At 30.7% G+C, this 22774-nt stretch overlaps 4 protein-coding genes across 4 annotated transcripts in view; all 4 read right to left on the reverse strand.

The window, feature by feature from the left end:
- Nucleotides 1-22774, reverse strand: part of LOC144835154 (uncharacterized) — a 246822-nt gene that overhangs the window by 216686 nt on the left and 7362 nt on the right. The window lies entirely within an intron of this gene.
- The window catches only part of LOC144835445 (uncharacterized), a 57802-nt gene continuing 40125 nt past the window's right edge, over nucleotides 5098-22774 (reverse strand). The window contains exons 2-7 of the mRNA XM_078690530.1: nucleotides 7050-7205; nucleotides 6797-6880; nucleotides 6189-6470; nucleotides 5861-5950; nucleotides 5405-5621; nucleotides 5098-5234 (exon numbers count right to left, since the gene is read on the reverse strand). Coding sequence (XP_078546656.1) covers nucleotides 5098-5234; nucleotides 5405-5621; nucleotides 5861-5950; nucleotides 6189-6470; nucleotides 6797-6880; nucleotides 7050-7205 — 966 coding nt within the window. The remainder of the gene's footprint in view (nucleotides 5235-5404; nucleotides 5622-5860; nucleotides 5951-6188; nucleotides 6471-6796; nucleotides 6881-7049; nucleotides 7206-22774) is intronic.
- On the reverse strand, nucleotides 13638-17130 carry LOC144858880 (uncharacterized). Its single transcript, XM_078715017.1, has 7 exons — nucleotides 17118-17130; nucleotides 16469-16717; nucleotides 15816-15981; nucleotides 15199-15302; nucleotides 14768-14887; nucleotides 14272-14385; nucleotides 13638-13846 (listed from the first exon to the last, which is right to left on the reverse strand). The coding sequence occupies exons 1-7, from the start codon at nucleotides 17128-17130 to the stop codon at nucleotides 13638-13640; spliced, it is 975 nt and encodes a 324-aa protein (XP_078571143.1).
- LOC144858882 (uncharacterized) lies at nucleotides 17441-22203 on the reverse strand. The gene is made up of 4 exons (XM_078715020.1): nucleotides 22171-22203; nucleotides 21387-21485; nucleotides 20360-20476; nucleotides 17441-17695 (listed from the first exon to the last, which is right to left on the reverse strand). The coding sequence occupies exons 1-4, from the start codon at nucleotides 22201-22203 to the stop codon at nucleotides 17570-17572; spliced, it is 375 nt and encodes a 124-aa protein (XP_078571146.1). The 3' UTR covers nucleotides 17441-17569.

The raw sequence follows: 22774 nt of genomic DNA on the forward strand, positions 1-22774 counted from the left end.
CATACAAACACACAATATTAAATGTGTTCATTTTCACCATTTTCTATATACAAAAATAAATCATCTTATTCACATTTTAGTTCATAACGTATATAATATAATGTACAAATCTTAAACAATAAATCATCTTATTCAAATTTTATTTCATAACGTATATAATATAATGTACAAAGCTTAACACTTACAATAATATGGAAGTAATTAAAATAAACTCACAATGATTGATTGTAAAAAAAACAAATATAAATTGGAAAAAAAGACAAAGCAACAACTAAAAAGCACCTGAAATAAACTACATTGAAACAATTATTGCTATCACATGCTATCTATTGTACATTAATGAGTCTAGTCTAGTGGATAGATAAAGAGGTTACAAAAACATAGAGATTTAAAATGGTCTATGTCAGTTGTTTGTTGTCTTCCATATCTATATGATGCATCACATGCTATCTATTGTACATTAATGAGTCTAGTCTAGTGGATAGATAAAGAGGCTACAAAAACAGAGATTTAAAATGGTGTATGTCAGTTGTTTGTTGTCTTCCATATCTACATGATGCATCACATGCTATCTATTGTACATTAATGAGTCTAGTGGGTAGATAAGGAGGCTACAAAAACATAGAGATATGGTTTGCAGAAAATGGTTAAGACTTGTGACAGTTATACTTTTAGTCATGATATTCATTTTATAATCAGACAGAAACTTTGATGAGAAAAATGTAACATACATTCATGGATGCTGCTTAGTATTTTCATTCTGGAATATTAAGAGAACTAGGGCTGTATATTAATATATGACATGTCAAAATTCATTGCCAACAAATGAGCTCACAAGCTGTATTAGGACAGGTATGTAAAGTATTCCCCAATAGTTTCATTAAAGCTCACAAGCTGTATTATGACAGGTATGTAAAGTATTCCCCAATAGTTTCATCAAAGCTCACAAGCTGTATTAGGACAGGTATGTAAAGTGTTCCCTAATAGTTTCATTAAAGCTCACAAGCTGTATTATGACAGGTATGTAAAGTATTCCCCAATAGTTTCATCAAAGCTCACAAGCTGTATTAGGACAGGTATGTAAAGTATTCCCCAATAGTTTCATCAAAGCTCATAAGCTGTATTAAGACAGGTATGTAAAGTATTCCCTAATAGTTTCATCAAAGCTCACAAGCTGTATTATGACAGGTATGTAAAGTATTCCCCAATAGTTTCATTAAAGCTCATAAGCTGTATTAGGACAGGTATGTAAAGTATTCCCTAATAGTTTCATCAAAGCTCATAAGCTGTATTAGGACAGGTATGTAAAGTATTCCCCAATAGTTTCATCAAAGCTCACAAGCTGTATTATGACAGGTATGTAAAGTATTCCCCAATAGTTTCATCAAAGCTCACAAGCTGTATTAGGACAGGTATGTAAAGTATTCCCCAATAGTTTCATTAAAGATCATAAGCTGTATTAGGACAGGTATGTAAAGTATTCCCTAATAGTTTCATCAAAGCTCATAAGCTGTATTAAGACAGGTATGTAAAGTATTCCCTAATAGTTTCATCAAAGCTCATAAGCTGTATTAAGACAGGTATGTAAAGTATTCCCCAATAGTTTCATCAAAGCTCATAAGCTGTATTAAGACAGGTATGTAAAGTATTCCCTAATAGTTTCATCAAAGCTCATAAGCTGTATTAGGACAGGTATGTAAAGTATTCCCCAATAGTTTCATCTAAGCTCACAAGCTGTATTATGACAGGTATGTAAAGTATTCCCCAATAGTTTCATTAAAGCTCATAAGCTGTATTAGGACAGGTATGTAAAGTATTCCCTAATAGTTTCATCAAAGCTCATAAGCTGTATTATGACAGGTATGTAAAGTATTCCCTAATAGTTTCATCAAAGCTCACAAGCTGTATTATGACAGGTATGTAAAGTATTCCCCAATAGTTTCATTAAAGCTCACAAGCTGTATTATGACAGGTATATAAAGTATTCCCCAATAGTTTCATCAAAGCTCACAAGCTGTATTATGACAGGTATGTAAAGTATTCCCCAATAGTTTCATTAAAGCTCATAAGCTGTATTAGGACAGGTATGTAAAGTATTCCCCAATAGTTTCATCAAAGCTCATAAGCTGTATTAAGACAGGTATGTAAAGTATTCCCTAATAGTTTCATTAAAGCTCACAAGCTGTATTATGACAGGTATGTAAAGTATTCCCCAATAGTTTCATTAAAGCTCATAAGCTGTATTAGGACAGGTATGTAAAGTATTCCCCAATAGTTTCATCAAAGCTCATAAGCTGTATTATGACAGGTATGTAAAGTATTCCCCAATAGTTTCATTAAAGCTCATAAGCTGTAGGACAGGTATGTAAAGTATTCCCTAATAGTTTCATCAAAGCTCATAAGCTGTATTATGACAGGTATGTAAAGTATTCCCTAATAGTTTCATCAAAGCTCACAAGCTGTATTATGACAGGTATGTAAAGTATTCCCTAATAGTTTCATCAAAGCTCATAAGCTGTATTAGGACAGGTATGTAAAGTATTCCCTAATAGTTTCATCAAAGCTCACAAGCTGTATTATGACAGGTATGTAAAGTATTCCCTAATAGTTTCATTAAAGCTCATAAGCTGTATTATGACAGGTATGTAAAGTATTCCCTAATAGTTTCATCAAAGCTCATAAGCTGTATTATGACAGGTATGTAAAGTATTCCCCAATAGTTTCATCTAAGCTCATAAGCTGTATTAGGACAGGTATGTAAAGTATTCCCTAATAGTTTCATTAAAGCTCACAAGCTGTATTATGACAGGTATGTAAAGTATTCCCCAATAGTTTCATTAAAGCTCACAAGCTGTATTAGGACAGGTATGTAAAGTATTCCCCAATAGTTTCATTAAAGCTCACAAGCTGTATTAGGACAGGTATATAAAGTATTCCCCAATAGTTTCATCAAAGCTCACAAGCTGTATTATGACAGGTATGTAAAGTATTCCCCAATAGTTTCATCAAAGCTCACAAGCTGTATTAGGACAGGTATGTAAAGTATTCCCTAATAGTTTCATCAAAGCTCACAAGCTGTATTAGGACAGGTATGTAAAGTATTCCCCAATAGTTTCATCAAAGCTCATAAGCTGTATTATGACAGGTATGTAAAGTATTCCCCAATAGTTTCATCAAAGCTCACAAGCTGTATTAGGACAGGTATGTAAAGTATTCCCTAATAGTTTCATCAAAGCTCATAAGCTGTATTATGACAGGTATGTAAAGTATTCCCTAATAGTTTCATTAAAGCTCACAAGCTGTATTAGGACAGGTATGTAAAGTATTCCCTAATAGTTTCATTAAAGCTCACAAGCTGTATTATGACAGGTATGTAAAGTATTCCCCAATAGTTTCATTAAAGCTCACAAGCTGTATTAGGACAGGTATGTAAAGTATTCCCTAATAGTTTCATCAAAGCTCATAAGCTGTATTATGACAGGTATGTAAAGTATTCCCTAATAGTTTCATCAAAGCTCACAAGCTGTATTATGACAGGTATGTAAAGTATTCCCTAATAGTTTCATCAAAGCTCATAAGCTGTATTAGGACAGGTATGTAAAGTATTCCCCAATAGTTTCATTAAAGCTCATAAGCTGTATTATGACAGGTATGTAAAGTATTCCCCAATAGTTTCATTAAAGCTCATAAGCTGTATTATGACAGGTATGTAAAGTATTCCCCAATAGTTTCATTAAAGCTCATAAGCTGTATTATGACAGGTATGTAAAGTATTCCCCAATAGTTTCATCAAAGCTCACAAGCTGTATTAGGACAGGTATGTAAAGTATTCCCTAATAGTTTCATCAAAGCTCATAAGCTGTGTTATGACAGGTATGTAAAGTATTCCCTAATAGTTTCATCAAAGCTCACAAGCTGTATTATGACAGGTATGTAAAGTATTCCCTAATAGTTTCATCAAAGCTCATAAGCTGTGTTATGACAGGTATGTAAAGTATTCCCTAATAGTTTCATCAAAGCTCATAACCTGTGTTATGACAGGTATGTAAAGTATTCCCTAATAGTTTCATCAAAGCTCATAAGCTGTATTAGGACAGGTATGTAAAGTATTCCCTAATAGTTTCATCAAAGCTCACAAGCTGTATTAGGACAGGTATGTAAAGTATTCCCCAATAGTTTCATTATTGTTTGTATTATTACAGTTCATTGTTTATATATCATTTGCACAAACGGTGAAATTAAACGTCACCTCCATTTGATCTTTTTAACACCTTCTTAACCTCTTCTATTTTGTCCTCATTCAGCAACCCACGGGTTTCAAAGTCCAAAATCAAACTCCAGCTGTCTGTATACTTCTTAAATTTAGGGAAGTTGTATCGTCCATCAAGATTTTTTACCTCTGAATCACTAAGACTTTTTCCAAGATTAAAAATCTCTCTTGTGCGTGGTGAAAATGATGCTACCTTACGCTTCTTGATATTATTGAAAGCAGAAAGCTTTTCCTTAATGACTGACTGAAAGCCAAATTGTTCTGTTACTTTTATTGCATCATACAGGACAGAAAGATTTGTTTGACTCAATTGTCCATTAGCAGATAAAAGAGCTAACAGGTTGATTGTACTGGTGACCCTTTTCACCTCTTCAATGTCATCTACTATTTCTATGAATAGAACTTGTAGCCTGTTAAGGAGACCACGATCATCAAACCATTTTGCAAAGTCTGCAATCAACTGTAGGAAATTATCCTCCGAGAAATCTATACGGTTAAAAAAAAACAAGTTTCCAATATAAATGATATAAATTTAATATAATTAGCATAATTGTTGTTAAAATCATAATCATTTGAAATAACTTTAAAATCACTTTTCCATAGAAATAATACTAGTTTAAATTAAACAATCAAAAAACAATGATACATACATATATACAATGTATAATTGCAAATAAAATAAATTGTGTGAATAGTTTTTATAATAGAAATATAATGAGTAAAGTTATTTCTTAAATAAAACAAAATAATGTTGTTTACCAATGCTATCTACTTCGTTGTCTTCATTGGCTTCCTCTGAAAAGCAAAAATAGGAATGAAGTTTGTTATTATGTTAACCAACAAGGACAAATACATACTTTATATTTATAAAACATCTTACCAGCAGTTCTTTGAACTTTTGATAAAGAAGATTGGGCATTGCTGCCACTCGTATTATAAGTATTTTCTGATGGTTTTTTTTTATCTTTATAAAACATATAACATAAAAACTACAGATAAAGGTTAAAATGCCCCAACTTAATGATTTAAGTTTGTGAAATTGTATGTCACAAGTATCATTAGTTAAAGAACAAAAATAAGAATGTTTGCATGTTTTTTTTATGTCATAAGTATTATGGATTATAAGGCATATACCTTGTTCATCTTTTATTTTGTTAAACAGTTTACGGTAACGTTTCACATCCATTGCTTTGCTTCTACATGGCAACACATCTTGGTCAAATTTGCGAACAACCTGCATATGAGTACGTTCACTATTTGAACATGCACAACGGATGTACATCTTTACTTCAACACCACGTGCACCATTCTGACTTAAAACTTGCAATTCTTTTTCAAGGAAATTAAGGGCCTAGAAAAAATAAAAAATATTTCAAATAATCTCAATAAAATGACTTTACTACATTTAAAATGATTTAAAGAGAAAAATAATAATACTTATATCTAATTGTCTTATCTTATATCTTATATTACATATTTACACAGACATTTATAATCATTCAAAAATAACCCAGGAGCTTATAAATTTACACTGACAAAACAAGCAAAATTATACTATTAACATTAGTTTATTTGGTACTTATAGTTTACCTTCTTACAGATGCTAGGTTGTGGATCATCATCTTCAGAAGAGCTACTTCCTGATTCTGTGTTCATGATTGTCGTTCTGACAATTGTTGTCTGCAATATAAAAAACAAATCAATTCCAAAGTGATTACCACTGATATCATTCCAGAAATGGCAATAAACCAAGCAAATTTAAAGTTACTGACAGTGTATATTTTAATATCTGTTATATCCAGAAGTGGTGACCAACAAAAACAGAGAATGGTTTAATAAACATATATAAACAACATAAGAACAATCAATACTTGTGATTTTACTGGCATTCAAGGCATGATTGCATTATCAAGTTTACCTGGAACAAACGGCAATTGTTGATGGTAGCTACGTTTAGAATGACAAGATGATGGCCATCAACATTCAGTTCTACATGCTCATAAGACAATGTAGGTTCAACATCTTCCATTTGAAATTCCTCAATAAATTTAGTTGCAACACGTTGAAAGAGATCATCTGGTAGGTAGCCGTCAAAGTCATGAAAGAGAGAAACAGCACGCTTCTCTTCATATTCAACTCTTGTTGAATCATCCCGTTGGGGCTTCAGGCGTGAAAGAACATAGAACATTCGCCCAACATTCTGCAAAAAATAAAATAAATGTTTATTAGATTGACAACAAATAATTCCATTACTGTACAAAATTTAACACAATTTAAATACCCTTTCACACTTTTTTTTCACACATTAACCCAAAAGTTTGCATGAGAGACAGAAGCTAATTATCTTATTTGACTCATCCTTCCATTATTATGCTGCAACAGTTTTTTATCCAATTTACCTCTGTTTAAATTGTATTATTTATTTTATAAACATGTGTAAACAACAGCTAAACTAATGAAATTCAAAGTTTGTGCTAATTCAATGTAGCATAAAGTATTTTAGTTTATTTGGTACTTATAGCTTACCTTCTTACATGTGCTAGGTTGTGGATCATCAGGAGAGCTGCTTCCTGATTCTGTGTTCATGATTGTCGTTCTGACAATTGTTGTCTGCAATTAAAAAAAAAACTGATATCATTCCAGTTGATGATCTCTTCTGACTCATCCTTCCATATATGCTGTAACAGTTTTCCATTAAAAAAATAAAATAAGATGTTTATTAGATTGAACATCCAACAAATAATTCCATTACTGTACAAAATTAACACAATTTAAATACCTTTTTACTCTTTTTTTCACACATTAATCCAAAAGTTTGCATGAGGGACACAAAGAAGATAATCATCTCATCTGACTCATCCTTCCATATATGCTGCAACAGTTTTTCATCTAATTTACCCCTGTTTAAATTTCTCCAAAGCTGTTTCAGAGATGGCTAAAAAAATACAAACAACACATTTTTTTAATATCTGTTAATGTAACTATACTGTAATTAGTAATTCTTCTAGTCATTTGTCACACTCACAAACTAAGTTTTTATTTTTTAGGTATCTCTATATTTTCTGCATTTTGTTATTTGAGAGCAGGTGACTCATCCTTATGCTAAACTAGACATTTGTTCTCAAGATCTTTAGTTCACATGGTCTCTTAATACACTACTGCACCCACTTTGGTTAATACAACTTAACAAGGGTATCTATTTAAAATGTCTTATACAGAACCTCCTGTAAGCGGCCACCCTCAGGACCGGGAAAAGTGGCTGCATACAGGAGGTGACCGCTTACGTGAGGTTCTGCCGATAGGAGGCCAAAATCACGTATTATGGCTATGCACGATGTTTTTCGGCGTTCTGAACGCAACAGGCCTCCAAATTCTCCAGCTAATTGTATTTTATTGTTTATGATCAGGTGTTTTAGTATTATTTATGATTTTCAGACAAATTTTAAAAGCTTTTATGCATGAAAATGGTCGGTCAAAAACACAGGAATGTTCTTCATACATACAAAAATCATTACATAGTCACAACAATTTTCTTTTTCTATTTGCAGAGTTTATTGTCAAAACCCCCGAAAACAAAACAACAGTAGGCTTATTAAAAACATCAGGTGTAGGCCAAGTTTGTCTCACTCTTATACACAGCAATAAGTCGTGCTTCTTCCATCATCAGTTGATTAGCACATTCGACTGTCCTGCCCGTAAATACCATTCCCACAGTAATGTGTTAAGCTCAGCAAATGTCTCAGCATTCGACCTTTTCTGCATCATAGTGCAATCTTGTTTAGTCCACATCTCTAAAATGTTTTCTTTATACTTTAAAATTTTGCTTATCTGCTAATTTTCTTGCGCTGGTTCCCTCATTACTAAATAGTTGGATAACTTCTACTTTTTGAGACAAAGTAAGACAGACAAAGAATTAAGACATACTCTTTCACAACTGCCATCTGAAGACAACGGACTTGATTTGATAGCAGGCATCGCGCCCTCTCTTTTTACTAGGGACCAGGCTAGGGGCACAACAAATGACTTAAAATAGACCAGTTCATTTACTGTTGTAAAATCAACAGCTGGGTAGGCGTTTATTCAAAGATAGTTGGTTTATTCATAACACATCAGACAGTACGAACCCTCTCAGATATATACAGACGGTACACAGTGATGAACACTCGAGTAAACTTTTCGAAATTCTTCATTGAATCCTTAATTCGCGGATATTATTTCTACAAAGATGAGACCACATGGGATCCAGAAATAGAGAGAAAAAAGAGATTTAAAGCGAGAACCTAATAGCATAAAAGATAATAATAACATAAAAGACGACGATGACAACAAATATAATAATAATATCATAATAATAATAAAATATTTATTTTAAAACACAACAAAATGTGTTCTTCCACAAGGCCGTATCTATATATAAATTATGGTTAATTCTGATATAGGCGAGCACAATGGAAAACTTCGGTACAAATCTCTGACTTGGATACCTACCTGAACTATCTCAGATGTACCGCGAAATGTAAATTTGATAACATTAGTTTTCACTATTACGATATTGTTCCATATTTCTATCTTAGGAAGATATTATAAAGAATTTTTTTAGCAAAATTTATGATTTCAACGGTAGATTTTCAACTCAATTTCAATTCTATGCGGGTCAAAGTAATTTCCGGGTTCACGATAAGTTCACATGTTCACCTTGCAACTTCCTGGTTTCAACTAGGTTGGCTGTTAGTGACTATAGCCATTTTAGTTTTTTGTTTATTTTCGGATCGGACCGCGCATGTGAAGGTACGGTAGTTCAAAAATAAAAATTTTACTGCAAATTAATAAAGATCAAATTGAATATACGTCATAAAGCATCGGAATATATTGTGTGGGGAATAGTATTATAAAATTACATAGGGAGATCTGATGATAAGTCATTTTGTTTAAAATCGAGTGAAATCCTGATAGCCGAGTTTTATTGAGAAAAGCTGGCAGGAATAACTGTAGGCTATCTGTGTCCTGTTAGGTCCGGGATGTCTGCCCATGTTGCAAGCCGTCTAAAACGTCTTCCTTCTTGTGCCGAAACGGTCCACTTTGTCACGGAAGTTAGTTTCAAAAGATGTTTAAATTAAATAATGCATTAATTATTAGGATGACATTTATTTGAATAAACGCCTCCCCAATAAAACATCACTTTGAATAATAATCGCTCCCCTACCCCCAAACCAATTATCTAATAAACGCCCATCCACATTGATACACACAATATTGTATTATATTTAGTAACACAATGATACTATTTGTAGTAGAATTCATCGCACTGTTATCTACAATTTACCAAGCATTTGTTATTCTTTTTTACCACTTTTCGAATATCTATTAGAGGATTTTTTTTTATTATAAATGTTACCATATTATTAAAATTTAAAAAATTAAACATATCCCTTGAATAAGCACCTCCCTCAAATGAACTCCACCTCCCCACCTCAGTCCTATAAGGGCCCTACCAAACAATGCACACTATAGGCCTACTTTAAAATGTTATTAATCATCTAAAACACTGTGAAACAGAGTAGGTTTAGTTTTACGAATGTCAAGCATTTTCAATAATGGTAACTGACAGAAAACGTACAAGGAAAATGTCCTTTTTACCCGAGTTATATCATTCCGAGAACCATCGTCTACACTTCCTAGAGGGGGAGCGAGCAAAGCGAGCTCACCCTCTAGTGAAAGAAATAAAACTACAATATCACAATTATCAAACTGATGAACAAACAAGAAAATTATACATTGAAAAAGAATAAAAGTATAAAACATTTATATTAATGAATTAATAGATTTTCTAGTTAGTAGATAAAATTAAAACTCACAACAACAAAACAGGCTTAAATTAAGAAGAAATCAATCTTTTGAAATTGTTTAGGGAAAGAGCATTTTTTTGTGTCAAGGTATTTACCCCCTATCGCAGGGTAAATCAGAAAGTGATGAAGATCATCTATAAACACCGATAAAGATAATGACAGTAGGCCTATATCAACTTCACTACAACTCAATTCGAACACCTTAAATGAACATCATGAAATTATTGGCCACATTCCTCTGCGAATGTCGCCCTATGTTAGCAGGATTTTAAAGAGGAAGACAAATACAGGTACTATGACAGTAACCTGAAAGCAAGTGAACAGGGGAGCTGGATAGAAATACTCATTTTGTGGGGACACAAAAACATCAGTTCCATGGTTACGTGCAAAACTTTCAAGTAATGGATATATGCAAGAATGATTAAAAACTATTAAATACAATAATCAAACAAGATTTTTCACACAAGCCTTGAAATAAAGCTAATAATAATTAAGCACAATAAAGTATCAAAATTGTATTTTTGTTGTTAAGTCAATACAATTTTTTCGGGTTAAAAAATACATATTTGTTAAAAATATCTGATGTTTTGAGATATAATTATCATATTTTATAGGGTGTAATTAAATGACCTTTAACCTTGACCCCTCATACAACTCAATTGCATTATTCTGAATCTTTAGGTTCATGATAATATTTGTAATTATAGTTATACTATTCTTATCCAAAATACAGTACATAATGGAAAAAGAGATAATATTTTAGAGGCCGTACTGAGACGTTTGACCTTGACCCAAAGAAAAATCAAATACATTATGATGAATCTTAAGGGTCACATGTTTGTTTAATATATTCTTATACCAAATTCTTTATGGTTTAAAAGATAATTGCGGTCAAAGTTGTAAAATGGTAGCTATTTTGATTTTATGCAAATTAGTTCATTTAAAATGGGCAGATCAGCGTAGATTTTGGAAATAATAATATGTAATATAATATATGTATATAGTTGAGCATGTTTCAGCAAAAAAACTAACTTTTGGCTATTTGTTTGACTCAAATGGCTGTTTCCACCCATCTAATTCTTGAAATCTTCTGACAACTTCTAAAAATGCATTAGTCTTTTATAACCTAGGGGTTGGCAGGTCTGAATAAATTCAATTTCATTTTTGAATAACCGACATTAGGTTTCAATATGGTAACACTGAACATATCAAACACTAGGACATAATACACCCTGCATGGTAGACATTTAGTTATAGTTTATGGCAGATTATTATTAACAATTTATTGACACCACTCAAAATATAGCTCATGATGCTAACCTTAAGCTTAGGATCTATAACTGTGATGATTGTCTTAAACTTGTCAACTACTCCCATCAAATCTATAACAATTTTTTCTTTGAGGATCTTGTCATCTGGGTAGAACAGAATCTCACCGATGTCATGTAAGTACTCAAGAAGAACTTTGTTATTGGTTATCTTACAACGGACAAGTAAATCATTTATCTAGAAGGCAAATAAACATCACAATTAAATAAAATTTAACTCTAAAAAAAATGTTGCATTCTTGAAAGTTTTACCTAAATTTTAACCTGTGCTACTGTGTTAAATGTTAAACAGCATATTGGAAATAATACTAATAATACTACAATAACCTGTATAGATAATTAATTGAGATCAATCTGAAAGAAAGAAAAATATATCTGTTCTAACCTCAGAAGTTGGTAGATATAGTTTGTCTTTTCGTAACTGTTGCATTTCCTGTAGTATTTGCAGCCATTTGATTGGCAAAATGCGAACCATTGTCTGGACTAATTTTTGTATTTGGCGAATTATTTTAGAAGCACCACTCTTTTCAAATGGGACACTGTTTTCAATGGTAAAGAGCTCTCCTTGATACACCATGTCCTCAAATGGTTTTCCTTCCAGGGCTTTCCAAAGTATATTCTCTATTTCCTTTACCTAAAATAAATAACATCATATTGGAATTATACCTATGTCAGGGGAAGATTTAGAGTGTGCCTAGCCAACCAAAACCTCTTTTGTAAAGTGCAAAAAGTGTTTCATTTAAGTTATGTTACGCATTTACTTACCCAGTGTACATTGTATAATTATACCAATATAAGAAAACAAATTCAAAATGTATGCTAAATCATAGATTTTTGTATACCCTTTTATTTGTTTTACTATATCCAAATGAAAAATAAAATAAAGTTAAGTTAATCATAAGCCAGCACAGTACAGTAGTATGCTCATGACATGACGTATAAAACAATCATACATGATTGCCAATGCTAGTGTTGAAACTACATATTGTTTCCAATGAATTAATGATAATATACAATTTTGTACTGTTTAAAAAAAAATGTGATGACAAATGTACCCTTTCTTGTCTTTCTTGTTCAGTTTTACCAAGGCTCTCATAATGTGTACCAATCAGCATTATCTTGTTATTTTGATCTTTTCTTACATTTACAAAAACTGAACGAATCCAAAACAGAATGAAGTCAAGATTTGTCATTCGATGTTCATACATTTTTCCCTAAATAAAAAAAAAATTACATTTTAAATTCTTAAAGTTCTAGTTTGAAACATTGTGGCAATTTATCTATTATTATTAGCAACACAAATTTATATAGAAAAACAACACTATCATGGAAATGGAAATAACAACAATCATATATCAGACATCTGCTATTTACAACACTATCATAGAAGTGGAAATAACAACAATCATATATCAGACATCTGCTATTTGCACAGTTTGTGTTAAGGTAAAGAATAAAATGAAGGAAACATTTTATTTATGTACAATTACATAAACATTTAAAACTTGTAAAATCTACTTACAGTTGTTGGATCACGAACTTTAGCTGGGGCATTAAGACCTTCATTCATGTTAAATACCACACATACAACAGCATAAGATACCATGAATATCTAGTAAACATAATCATAATAGTCAATATTACAAACTGTTTATACACATGTGTCAGATACTGGCACAACTGATTATTTGATACTTATTTTTTTCCTCACAAACTGCATGTTCACCTTGGAACATTTACAATCTTAATCATTGGTTTAATAAACAATGAATGTTTTATTCCATTCTTCGCCTCTCTCTCTCTCCCTCTTTGTTATCCATCTAGGCTAATATTACATTATGGTAGACAATTATCTTTTTTGACCTCAAGTCTGGTTTTGGTTTCTGGTAATTAGAGACTAGAAACTGAGTTGACTTTATTCAATTAAATGAAGAATAAAATAATTTATAATATTGTAATAATAATAATAATAGTATTTTATATCTGATACTGACATATTGTACTATATTAGATCCACATTTTTGTAATACCTTGGAGGAAGATTATAGGTTCTTAACTTCAAATCAAGTGAGCAAGCTTTTTGATTTCAGTGCTGATATTGTAACAAGGCCAAAAGACAAAGTATACACTGAAACTAACACAACCTCAGAAGAAGGCATGTATATTGAATATTGACGGCAAAACTAATCTCTATTAATAAAAATTAAATACACCAATAAAATTTACCCGTTGTATCACATGGTAAATTGGTTGACCACCAAAGTCCCAGATATTCATAACAAACTTGTTGCTATCCACTTTAGAGTCACCGCCTTCTCTTGCAGAGCGAAGTTTGCTTACAAATTTGTCTAAGAACCTTTTAGGAATTTCTGGTCTCTCAAGTTTTTCTTTATACACTGGTTCTGTTGTGATAAAATATATAACACATACAACAACTTGCATTAGGTCTCATATGTGATTACCAACTATAACTTTTTTATTTAAAGAAAAAGTATAACTTTTTTATTTAAAGAAAAAGTATTTCCAATGCAATATTTAAGTATTCTAAACCTTATCCTTTCCAATCAATGGTTTGTGATGAGTTTATTTAACCACATTGTACTGCAAGTTGAATAGATTACACAGCAGTGTCATACAATATACAAATATTAGTATTAACTGTCAAAGTAACTTGCAAGATAATATATGTTCATTAGCAGACACTGATGATTATGATTAAATTTCCACTCCTTTAATCATTTCAATATTTAGCACTTTAGTCTTTATTTCTGATATCATTAATATGTATGAACACCACAATCAAACAAATTTCAAAATAAATATTTACCCTCTTTTTGTGGACTTGGCATTGGATTTGAACTTGTTGATGTTTCTGCAAATTTTGCTTCCTGTTTTGATGTTGATGCTCCTGTGGGGTTTTTCTCTTCCTCGTGTCTACTTTCTGAAAAATGTGATGATATAATTAAAGATGATGCTATCTTGTTATAAATAGCATAATGTATTAGCATTCATCATTATGCTTTATAATCAAATTAACTTGGCAAGAACAAAGTTTAGTGTAATGAATCATTTGTTGCCGATTCCAACCTGATCCAATTTGCCATCATCATTATAATATGTGTATCTTTTGCATTCTCTATTTAAATTCAAATGTGACAGAAGTAATCACAGCAAAATGCTGTATAAACCTCTCTTTTATCCACTTCTATATTAAATTTATTTTAAAAATCTCCTTTGTACCAATTTTATATTGACTGGTATTTTGTGCCTTTTATATTTATACTTTAAAATTTATTGAATTGAATTTAATTAAAATCTTTTACCAGATTTTGTTTCCTGCTTTGATGCTCCTGCTCTTGGTGTGTATCCTTTTGTATGGCGTGGACTTTTCAACATTTGTTTAACTGTGACATCAGTGACAGCATCCTGATACATGTCTAAAGCTTTTAAATTAAAAAATGTTAATAAAATCATGTATATATTATTTTATTTCTTACACTGTTACATTAGTTTTTAAAAACATGACAAATTACAACTCCACTCCCAAAGACTTGTAATAAGACTTTGTTTATGTAGAGCATCTTGTGTATGTTTGTCTTGTGAACATGATTGCTACCTTTAAGAAGAATAGTGAATTAATTCGCTATGGTTATCTTTGGCAATTTGCCTAAATAATTATAAAAAATAAATTAAAAAATATAAATAAATCATCTATTTTGGTTGCAGCATGTATCTGAATAAAGTGAATACTTACAAATATCCTGCGTTGTTTCTTTCAACATTTCTTTGTTACTGGCATCTGGTGTACACACCGTTGTTTTCACCATTGCATCTGTTATTATATGCAATGGATTAAACCTATGACAAAATGACATTATATAATTCAGAAAAGAATGTTTGCATTAATAACAAAACAGAAAATAATTTGATGGTATACTGCAATTACATTGTTTTTACGTTGCATTAAAATCTTATTTTAAACCCTCAACATACCCAGAATACTAAAGGGCCAAATACTTCAACAATCAAACAACAATTTTAATAGTAAATTTTAATCAACTATATTCTTACTCTTTTACATTGTGATATTTAGATTATTTATGTTTAGATTATAAGGATCCCAAAAAAAATAAGATATTTAAGCTATTTTGGCTAGCTATGTGTATGGGTGACCGGAATACAAGCTTTACTTTGATGGTCATTCTCATCAATATTTGCTATGTATTTTGATATTATTTTATGGTAAATAAATTGAAACTATTCAGGAAAAATGTTTCAAATGTCTTATTCTTGTAATTATACAGTAACAACTGTATGTAACAGTTTAAGTGGTTAAATGTAATAGTTGTAATTGATATAAAGTATGCTTACTCTTTTCTTAAAAGAGAATTGATAGTAGATGTTTTTCCAACATTCTCAAGTCCTACAAAAATAGTTCTTCCTTGATTAAACTCTGTTTGTCCTTCTTCAAGTGCATTTTGAAATGCTTTCACCGCATCAGGTCCTCGTGCCAATATCTCCTCTGGAACATGCACATCTTAAAAACACAATAAAAGGTACAATAACTATTGTATAACTTCCTGTTTGTTTGTATACTACAGGATAGCAATTATACTCTTTATAAATTGAACAGTTTAATATGCACTAAGACTGTCTTATGAATACCTCAATCATTACTTAAATAAATTAAGCAGAGTACAAAGATGAAGGTATAATGTATATAGAATAAAATACTTTAGCAATCCCTCACGAAAAACAGATGATAGATTTTCATCAAATGCAAAGATTTTATAACAATTGGTTTGATAAATATGTGGTACTAAAGATATATGCCAACACTTAAGCTTATTAAAGCCGATTCTCACAAATGGGACCAACATTTAGACTTAGACATTTCTGCATATTCAAAAGTTTTTTCATTTATTATTATAAACACACAGAATATTGTTACAAAGCCTTTAAGAACCTTATAAATGAGAGAGTTCAGTCATTCTGAAGGCTACCTTATGGTTTTATTTACTTACTTTCAATTTTATCAGCCACATCTATTTCCTCAGCTTTCCTGAGAGCTGCAACAAGTTCTGAACGCATGGACTTCTTAGTAACCTTAGCCTGCCATGCATCCAACATGTCATAAGTCTTTAGAGCGTCGCTTTTATTTAGTAGTTCAAATGAATTTATATCTTCTTGTGTCATTCCAAGATTAGCTGCTATTAGTTTCCTTTTATTAAAGGCGTTATGGGCAATGTATATTAATTCTTTGGTTGTAATATCTAATTAAAATAATATATATATATTATACTGTTTATAAAATATTCTAATAAATCGTAAAATATTAGTATTTTGTTAATTTGATTCCACCTACCCTTCTCAATGTCTAGATCTAAATTACCCAAATGTAATTTTGTGAAATGTTAACTTTGTCTATAGTTGTTTTATAATATTTGTAAATAAAATAATAGTCCTCTTTTTTATTTCTTAAATGTAAATTAACATTTAAATCATTTTTACAAGCAGTTTATTTTATAGATATTGTGAATACCAAAATCTCCATAACAAATAGAAAATAAAAGATAGCTAATTTGGATTAGACCAAGATTAATTTTTTAATTCCTTTTTTTATTGGAAACAATAGCCCTATTGTGGGGCATTGAAATTGAAGAATATTCATACCTGACGATGTCATTTCGATGTAAGGTAAAGATCCACCTAAACAAGTAAAATGAATGTGTACATCAAGCTTTTCAGTGCAGAATTACAGATTGGAAATAATGTAGGATATAAAGGACAAACATATTTTTAAATTACCTTTGGGACCAACATGTAGATATTTATAACAGAATTAGTAGCACACAAAATGGAAGACAGGATAAAATGCACAACTGAAACCATATTACACATTGGCATGCCATGAAGTACCGTACGCCTTGTGTTTGATAACAAACCTAACGCTGTGAGTCTCAACATACCCTGTACCAACAGTAGTTGAGATGAGCCGCTATTTGAATTAATCTACTTTTCTTTTATTATAAATCATATTTTTTTATTTGTTTGATTATAGGACTGACTACATATACTACAGGATAAAAAGTGATCATTAATTTTATTTTTAGAAGTTCATGCTTTTATTTGAGGCACAATGTGTTTTTTAACTTACCACTCAAAATTGCAAGTATTTCTGTTTTCTTCTGTTCACCATCGTATTTATCGCACACATTTTCATTATAGATATCAGATGCAGACTCTCCATTCTGACAATCAAAGTTTTTGTGATTTAAAATAATAATATTAGCAATTATAGTTATAAGCATAATTAGTTCTGATAAATCCCTCAGCTACTCTTTTAAAAAAAAATTAAAAATTCAGCTTAATTTCATAATTTGCAAGAACATACTAAACCAAATGATAAGCCAAACTAAATAATACTAATAGGTAAAATAACCCTGGCCATTAAAAAAAATCAAATTATGACAGACTAAATAAATATATTTCATAATAGTTATGCAAATTCTAGATATTTCAAAGGTCAATAACTTTACTATTGGCCATATCTTGGAAAAAATATGTGCGATTTTATGCATTAATATCACTAAACCCATTTTCCATGATCTTTTTCCCAGGGTGCCGGACACGTTCATCCAAAGCACGATGTGAAATAAAATATTTATGGGGTTTTTGGGCCAAAATCATTTCATAAGCCATATAATAACCACACATGCCATTAGATTTAAACTAATTAAATACACTAGACGGTGAGCTCGCTTCGCTCGCTCCCCCTCTAGGAAGTGTAGACGATGGTTCTTGGAATGATAATGTTCTCCTTAGTACGTTTTCTGTCGGTTACCATTATTGAAAATGCTTAACATTCGTAAAACTAAACTATTCTGTTTCACAGTGTCTTAGATGATTAATAACATTTTAAAGTATAGTCTTTATTGTTTGGTAGGGCCCTTATAGGGCGGAGGTGGAGAGGCGGAGTTCATTTGAGGGAGGTGCTTATTCGAGGGATATATGTTAAATTTTTTAGTTTTAATAATATGGTAACATTTATAATCAAATGAAATCCTCTAATAGATATGAAAAGTGGTAAAAAAGAATAACAAATGCTTGGTAAATTGTAGATAACAGTGCGATGAATTCTACTACAAATAGTATAATTGTGTTATTATAAATGTGGATGGGATGGACGTTTATTAGATAGTTGGGTTGGGGGTTGGGGGATTATTATTCAAAGTGATATTTTATTGGAGAGGCGTTTATTCAAATAAACATCATCCTAATAAGTATTAATACATTATTTAATTTAAACATCTAACTGCCGTGACAGAGTGGGCCGTTTCGGCCCAAGAAAGAAGACATTACGGCTTGCAACATGGGCAGACATATCGGTCCTAACGGGACACAGATAGCCTACAGTTATTTCTGCCAGCTTACTTAATAAAACTCAGCTATCGGGATTTCACTCGATTAATGTCTTATCATCAAATCTCCCTATGTAATTTTATAATACTATTCCCCACAATATATTCCGATTCTTTATGGCGTATATTTAATTTGATCTTTATTAATTTGCAGTATAATTTTTATTTTTTAACTACTGTACCTTTCACACGCGCGGTCCGTTCCTAAAATAAACAAAAAACTAAAATGGCTATGACTAATGGCCAACTTAAGCTCCAGTCCTACTATCTGTTTTTTTCTTCTGTCTTCCAAAGGGATACTGTATTGATTGATGGAAAGTGCCTGTTTCCAGTCACCTTTAATTCAATTCAATTTCATTTTATTTCGGAAATATCATCCATATAAATAAACTTATAAACCTTTAGGGTCAAATCTATTATTTTAACTGCTCCCTTGTGTATAAAAGAGAGAAAATAGTTGAAACCATGTTGCTGCAAGGTGAACTCATCGTAAACCCGGAAATTACTTGATCGCGAAGAATTGAAATTGAGTTGAAAATCTACTGTTGAAATCATAAATGTTGTTAAAAAACTCTTTATAATATCTTCCTAAGATAGAAATATGGAACAATAGCGTCGAACTGAAAACTATTGTTATCAAATCTACGTTTCGTGGTACATCTGAGATAGATAAGGTAGGTATCCAAGGCGGAGATTTGTACCGAAGTCTTTGCATTGTGCTCGCCTATGTCAGAATTAACCATAATTTATATATAGATGCTCTGAAAGAATTTGAACAAAATAAATAATTTTTGGTCTAAATCATGTAGCTTACTAATAGTCCAAAAGTAATAACCTGCAACTGAAATAAATGTTAATGATGAGCAACTGAGAAGATAAATTTAATATCAAATTATGTCAACAACTATAATTTAAAGAAAAATAGAACAAATACTTAATGTAGTTTCAATATTTATATTATAATTATATGTATTTAATTATAAAACATATACTTCAGTATACAGTAAAATATGAGACTAAAAGTAAAAATAATGGAAGCCTGCTGTTTAAACCATTCAATTTAGATTTACAATTTAACAGTACAATGTGAAATACTGTAATGGAAAATAAAAAAGAAATGTTAATCACTATAATTATATATGATATTAATTTAAATATTTCTGTAATTAATTCCATCAAACAAATATACAGGAACATTTGAGGAGGTGGATGGGCAATAGACTGCTCGAGGGTCAGACAAGAAGAAAATAGCCTGTAATATTTTTAATGATAATTCTCCTGAGGACGATCAAAGCATATTGATCGAAACGTCGAGAAACTCAACAGTTTTTTTCAGAACTAATATACATGGTGTACCGCAAACTTGATATCAACAGATAATAATAAACCTTTTTGTTTCTATTTGTTATATTTTATATAACTTTAAAAAAAAGAGAAAAGAACTAAACTTTATTATTAAAATAATTGCATTGCAGTACTTAATAACAAACTAACCTTATTTTTCTTGCAAATGTCCATACGTCCTTCCTTTATGAAGAACACAAAGGCATTTTTGTGTTCTTCATAAGTAAGCTTTGCTCGAGCAATTAAATGCAGAGCATTGTCTCCATTCTTGAAAAAAGTGAGAAAAAAAACAAAGTGCACAAGCTGTACTAATACTGTGAATATTATATTTTGATTGTACATACAACCCTTTAGTAAAAACTCTCCAATTTCATTTACGAAACATGGATGATTTATAAATAATATAATCAAAACCTATTGAATGTTTACCATACCTATCTATCATTTGATTGATTATATTGATTGATTATATTTACTGAATACAAAAAGAGCATAAATTTATTTAGCAAGATATCTGGAGAGAAAAAACCTAAAGGACATATTTCTTTAGTGAAATTTCAATATACTTTGCAAATTGCAGACGATAAAAATGGTATATTTGGATATCAGTTATAATACTTTATGATTGATTCAGCTTAGAATTTTATTCATTATAATGCTAATATAAAAGCTTTTTGTCAGCTTTTTAAACTATTTTACATCAAATCTTTTTGAATCAAAAGATAAAACATTTGGTTTTATCTCAATATCTCTATGGTTTTATATACTTTTTGCTTTAAGATTCAATAAATAGGTTGGTGAATTTACAGTGGAATCAATAATACCTACAATAATATCATGGGACCAGCCAGGTACAGATATAAGAAGTTTGCATAGAGTGTGGTACACAAACAGAATGCACTAATTTGAGAATAACAAATATAGGCCTAAAGAACATTTAACATTCAGGATTGAATAAATGGTGCGTAGTTGATCAACTTTGATTATAATATGGTAAAAAAAAATCCAGATTATTCTGTCTTAGTGATGGAGCGAAAGGGTGACGGGGTAGGTGCAGCAAATAGTATACTCCTCACAGTATTGTGTAATACCTGCATACACTCTGATATTTACAATACGATGCAATATACATGCATAATTATATGAAATTACTAGATATACTGTGTATACAACTTACTTTGTTTTGTTGGTTCACATTACAACCAGCATCAACTAATGTCATACAGCATGCAGTTTGACCATAGAATGCAGCTATCAAGTGTGGTGAATTTCCATTCTAAACAAGAAATATTTCTTACAAAAAACGCTGCTCGCTTATTGACGTAACAGTTTTAAAGATATATTGTCCCTCTAATAAATATTTTTTATTTCAAATTTGTTTTTGAATGTGTCATTTTATTGTCACATATAGTTATTTTACCTGACAAAATGTAATTTAAAGCAAAAAATACCTACATTTTCTGTCAGACAATGGTTTTTGAGTTATAATTAAACGTTTCTTTTCTCTTTTTATATGTGAACAAATATTATTTTTTTGTTACTGTTTCATATCAATCACTTTAGTCTATTTTATTGCTAAGGTCAAGTCTAGGGGTCACTTCATCACGCCTAGATACTTCAAGTGTGAAGTATCCTATTACAAACAAAAACTATCAAGGAATGTTTTGATAATAATTCAATGATTATCTGACAGTGAATTATATAATATCATGGGACTCATAAATACCAGGAATGCTTTGGGATTTGTCATTCAACCGTTAGACTCTTTTCCCAGACGTTTTTTTGGGTCTAACAGCTGGTACCTATAAATTACAGTCGAGTATGCATTTTAGCAAAACTGTCAGCCTTAGATATATAACTGCTGCTTACTTTCGGTTTCCTAATGAGTCATCCTCCTGGGACGTAGCGGGCTAAAGCAGCAGCGTGAAAAATAGATTATATGTCATACAACTATAACAAACCTCTTTAGCAATACACAGTAGAAGCATGACCATTAATAATTGTGGTGTAATAAAAATAAATATAATAAATAAAATATTTTTCAATATATATATTGTTATTATTTAATTTAATCATGTTGATGTTTACACAGTGAACATTATTGAATATTCACCACATAATTATATTAATATTTTAATGTTTATTGTGCAATTATATGCACTATTATATTGTAACTATCTATATATTTTGGTATTAATATGTTATAAGTAATATAAATAATCAAAACAACTGATATGACCATTGTAAAACTTTTGATGAAGTTTTATTAATTTCTCTAAATGAATCAATGGTTAAAAATGTCTAACAATGGCATTTCAACTAAGTATTAAATAGGCTGTGTACATCATAAGTTAACAGTTTTTAATCTCATTGAGCTTTATAGCTCCATGATTTGGTAGACTGCAATTGTATTTTAAGAACAGCACTTAAAATTAATAAAATACAATATAAATACAATTGAAAGTTTTTTATGTAAATGATTTTAATTAAGATAATTGACATTGTCAGATCTCACTCTGAATACATTTAACCATTTCACAATAAACATCACTATGAGAAAATTGT

Source organism: Antedon bifida, chromosome 2 (genome assembly GCF_963402885.1).
Source record: "Antedon bifida chromosome 2, ecAntBifi1.1, whole genome shotgun sequence".
NCBI classification, from domain to species: Eukaryota; Metazoa; Echinodermata; class Crinoidea; order Comatulida; family Antedonidae; genus Antedon; species Antedon bifida.

Coding starts and splice junctions, on each gene's coding strand:
- LOC144858882 (XM_078715020.1), bottom strand. CDS start 22,203: ATGGTCATGCTTCTACTGTGTATTGCTAAAGAG. Junction 20,477..21,386: donor ATGTGAACCAACAAAACAAA/GTAAGTTGTATA, acceptor ACTTTTTTCAAG/AATGGAGACAATGCTCTGCA. Junction 17,696..20,359: donor ACATTTGCAAGAAAAATAAG/GTTAGTTTGTTA, acceptor TTTGATTGTCAG/AATGGAGAGTCTGCATCTGA.
- LOC144858880 (XM_078715017.1), bottom strand. Junction 15,303..15,815: donor AATTCTCTTTTAAGAAAAGA/GTAAGCATACTT, acceptor ATTTTGTCATAG/GTTTAATCCATTGCATATAA. Junction 14,888..15,198: donor AGAAACAACGCAGGATATTT/GTAAGTATTCAC, acceptor TTAATTTAAAAG/CTTTAGACATGTATCAGGAT.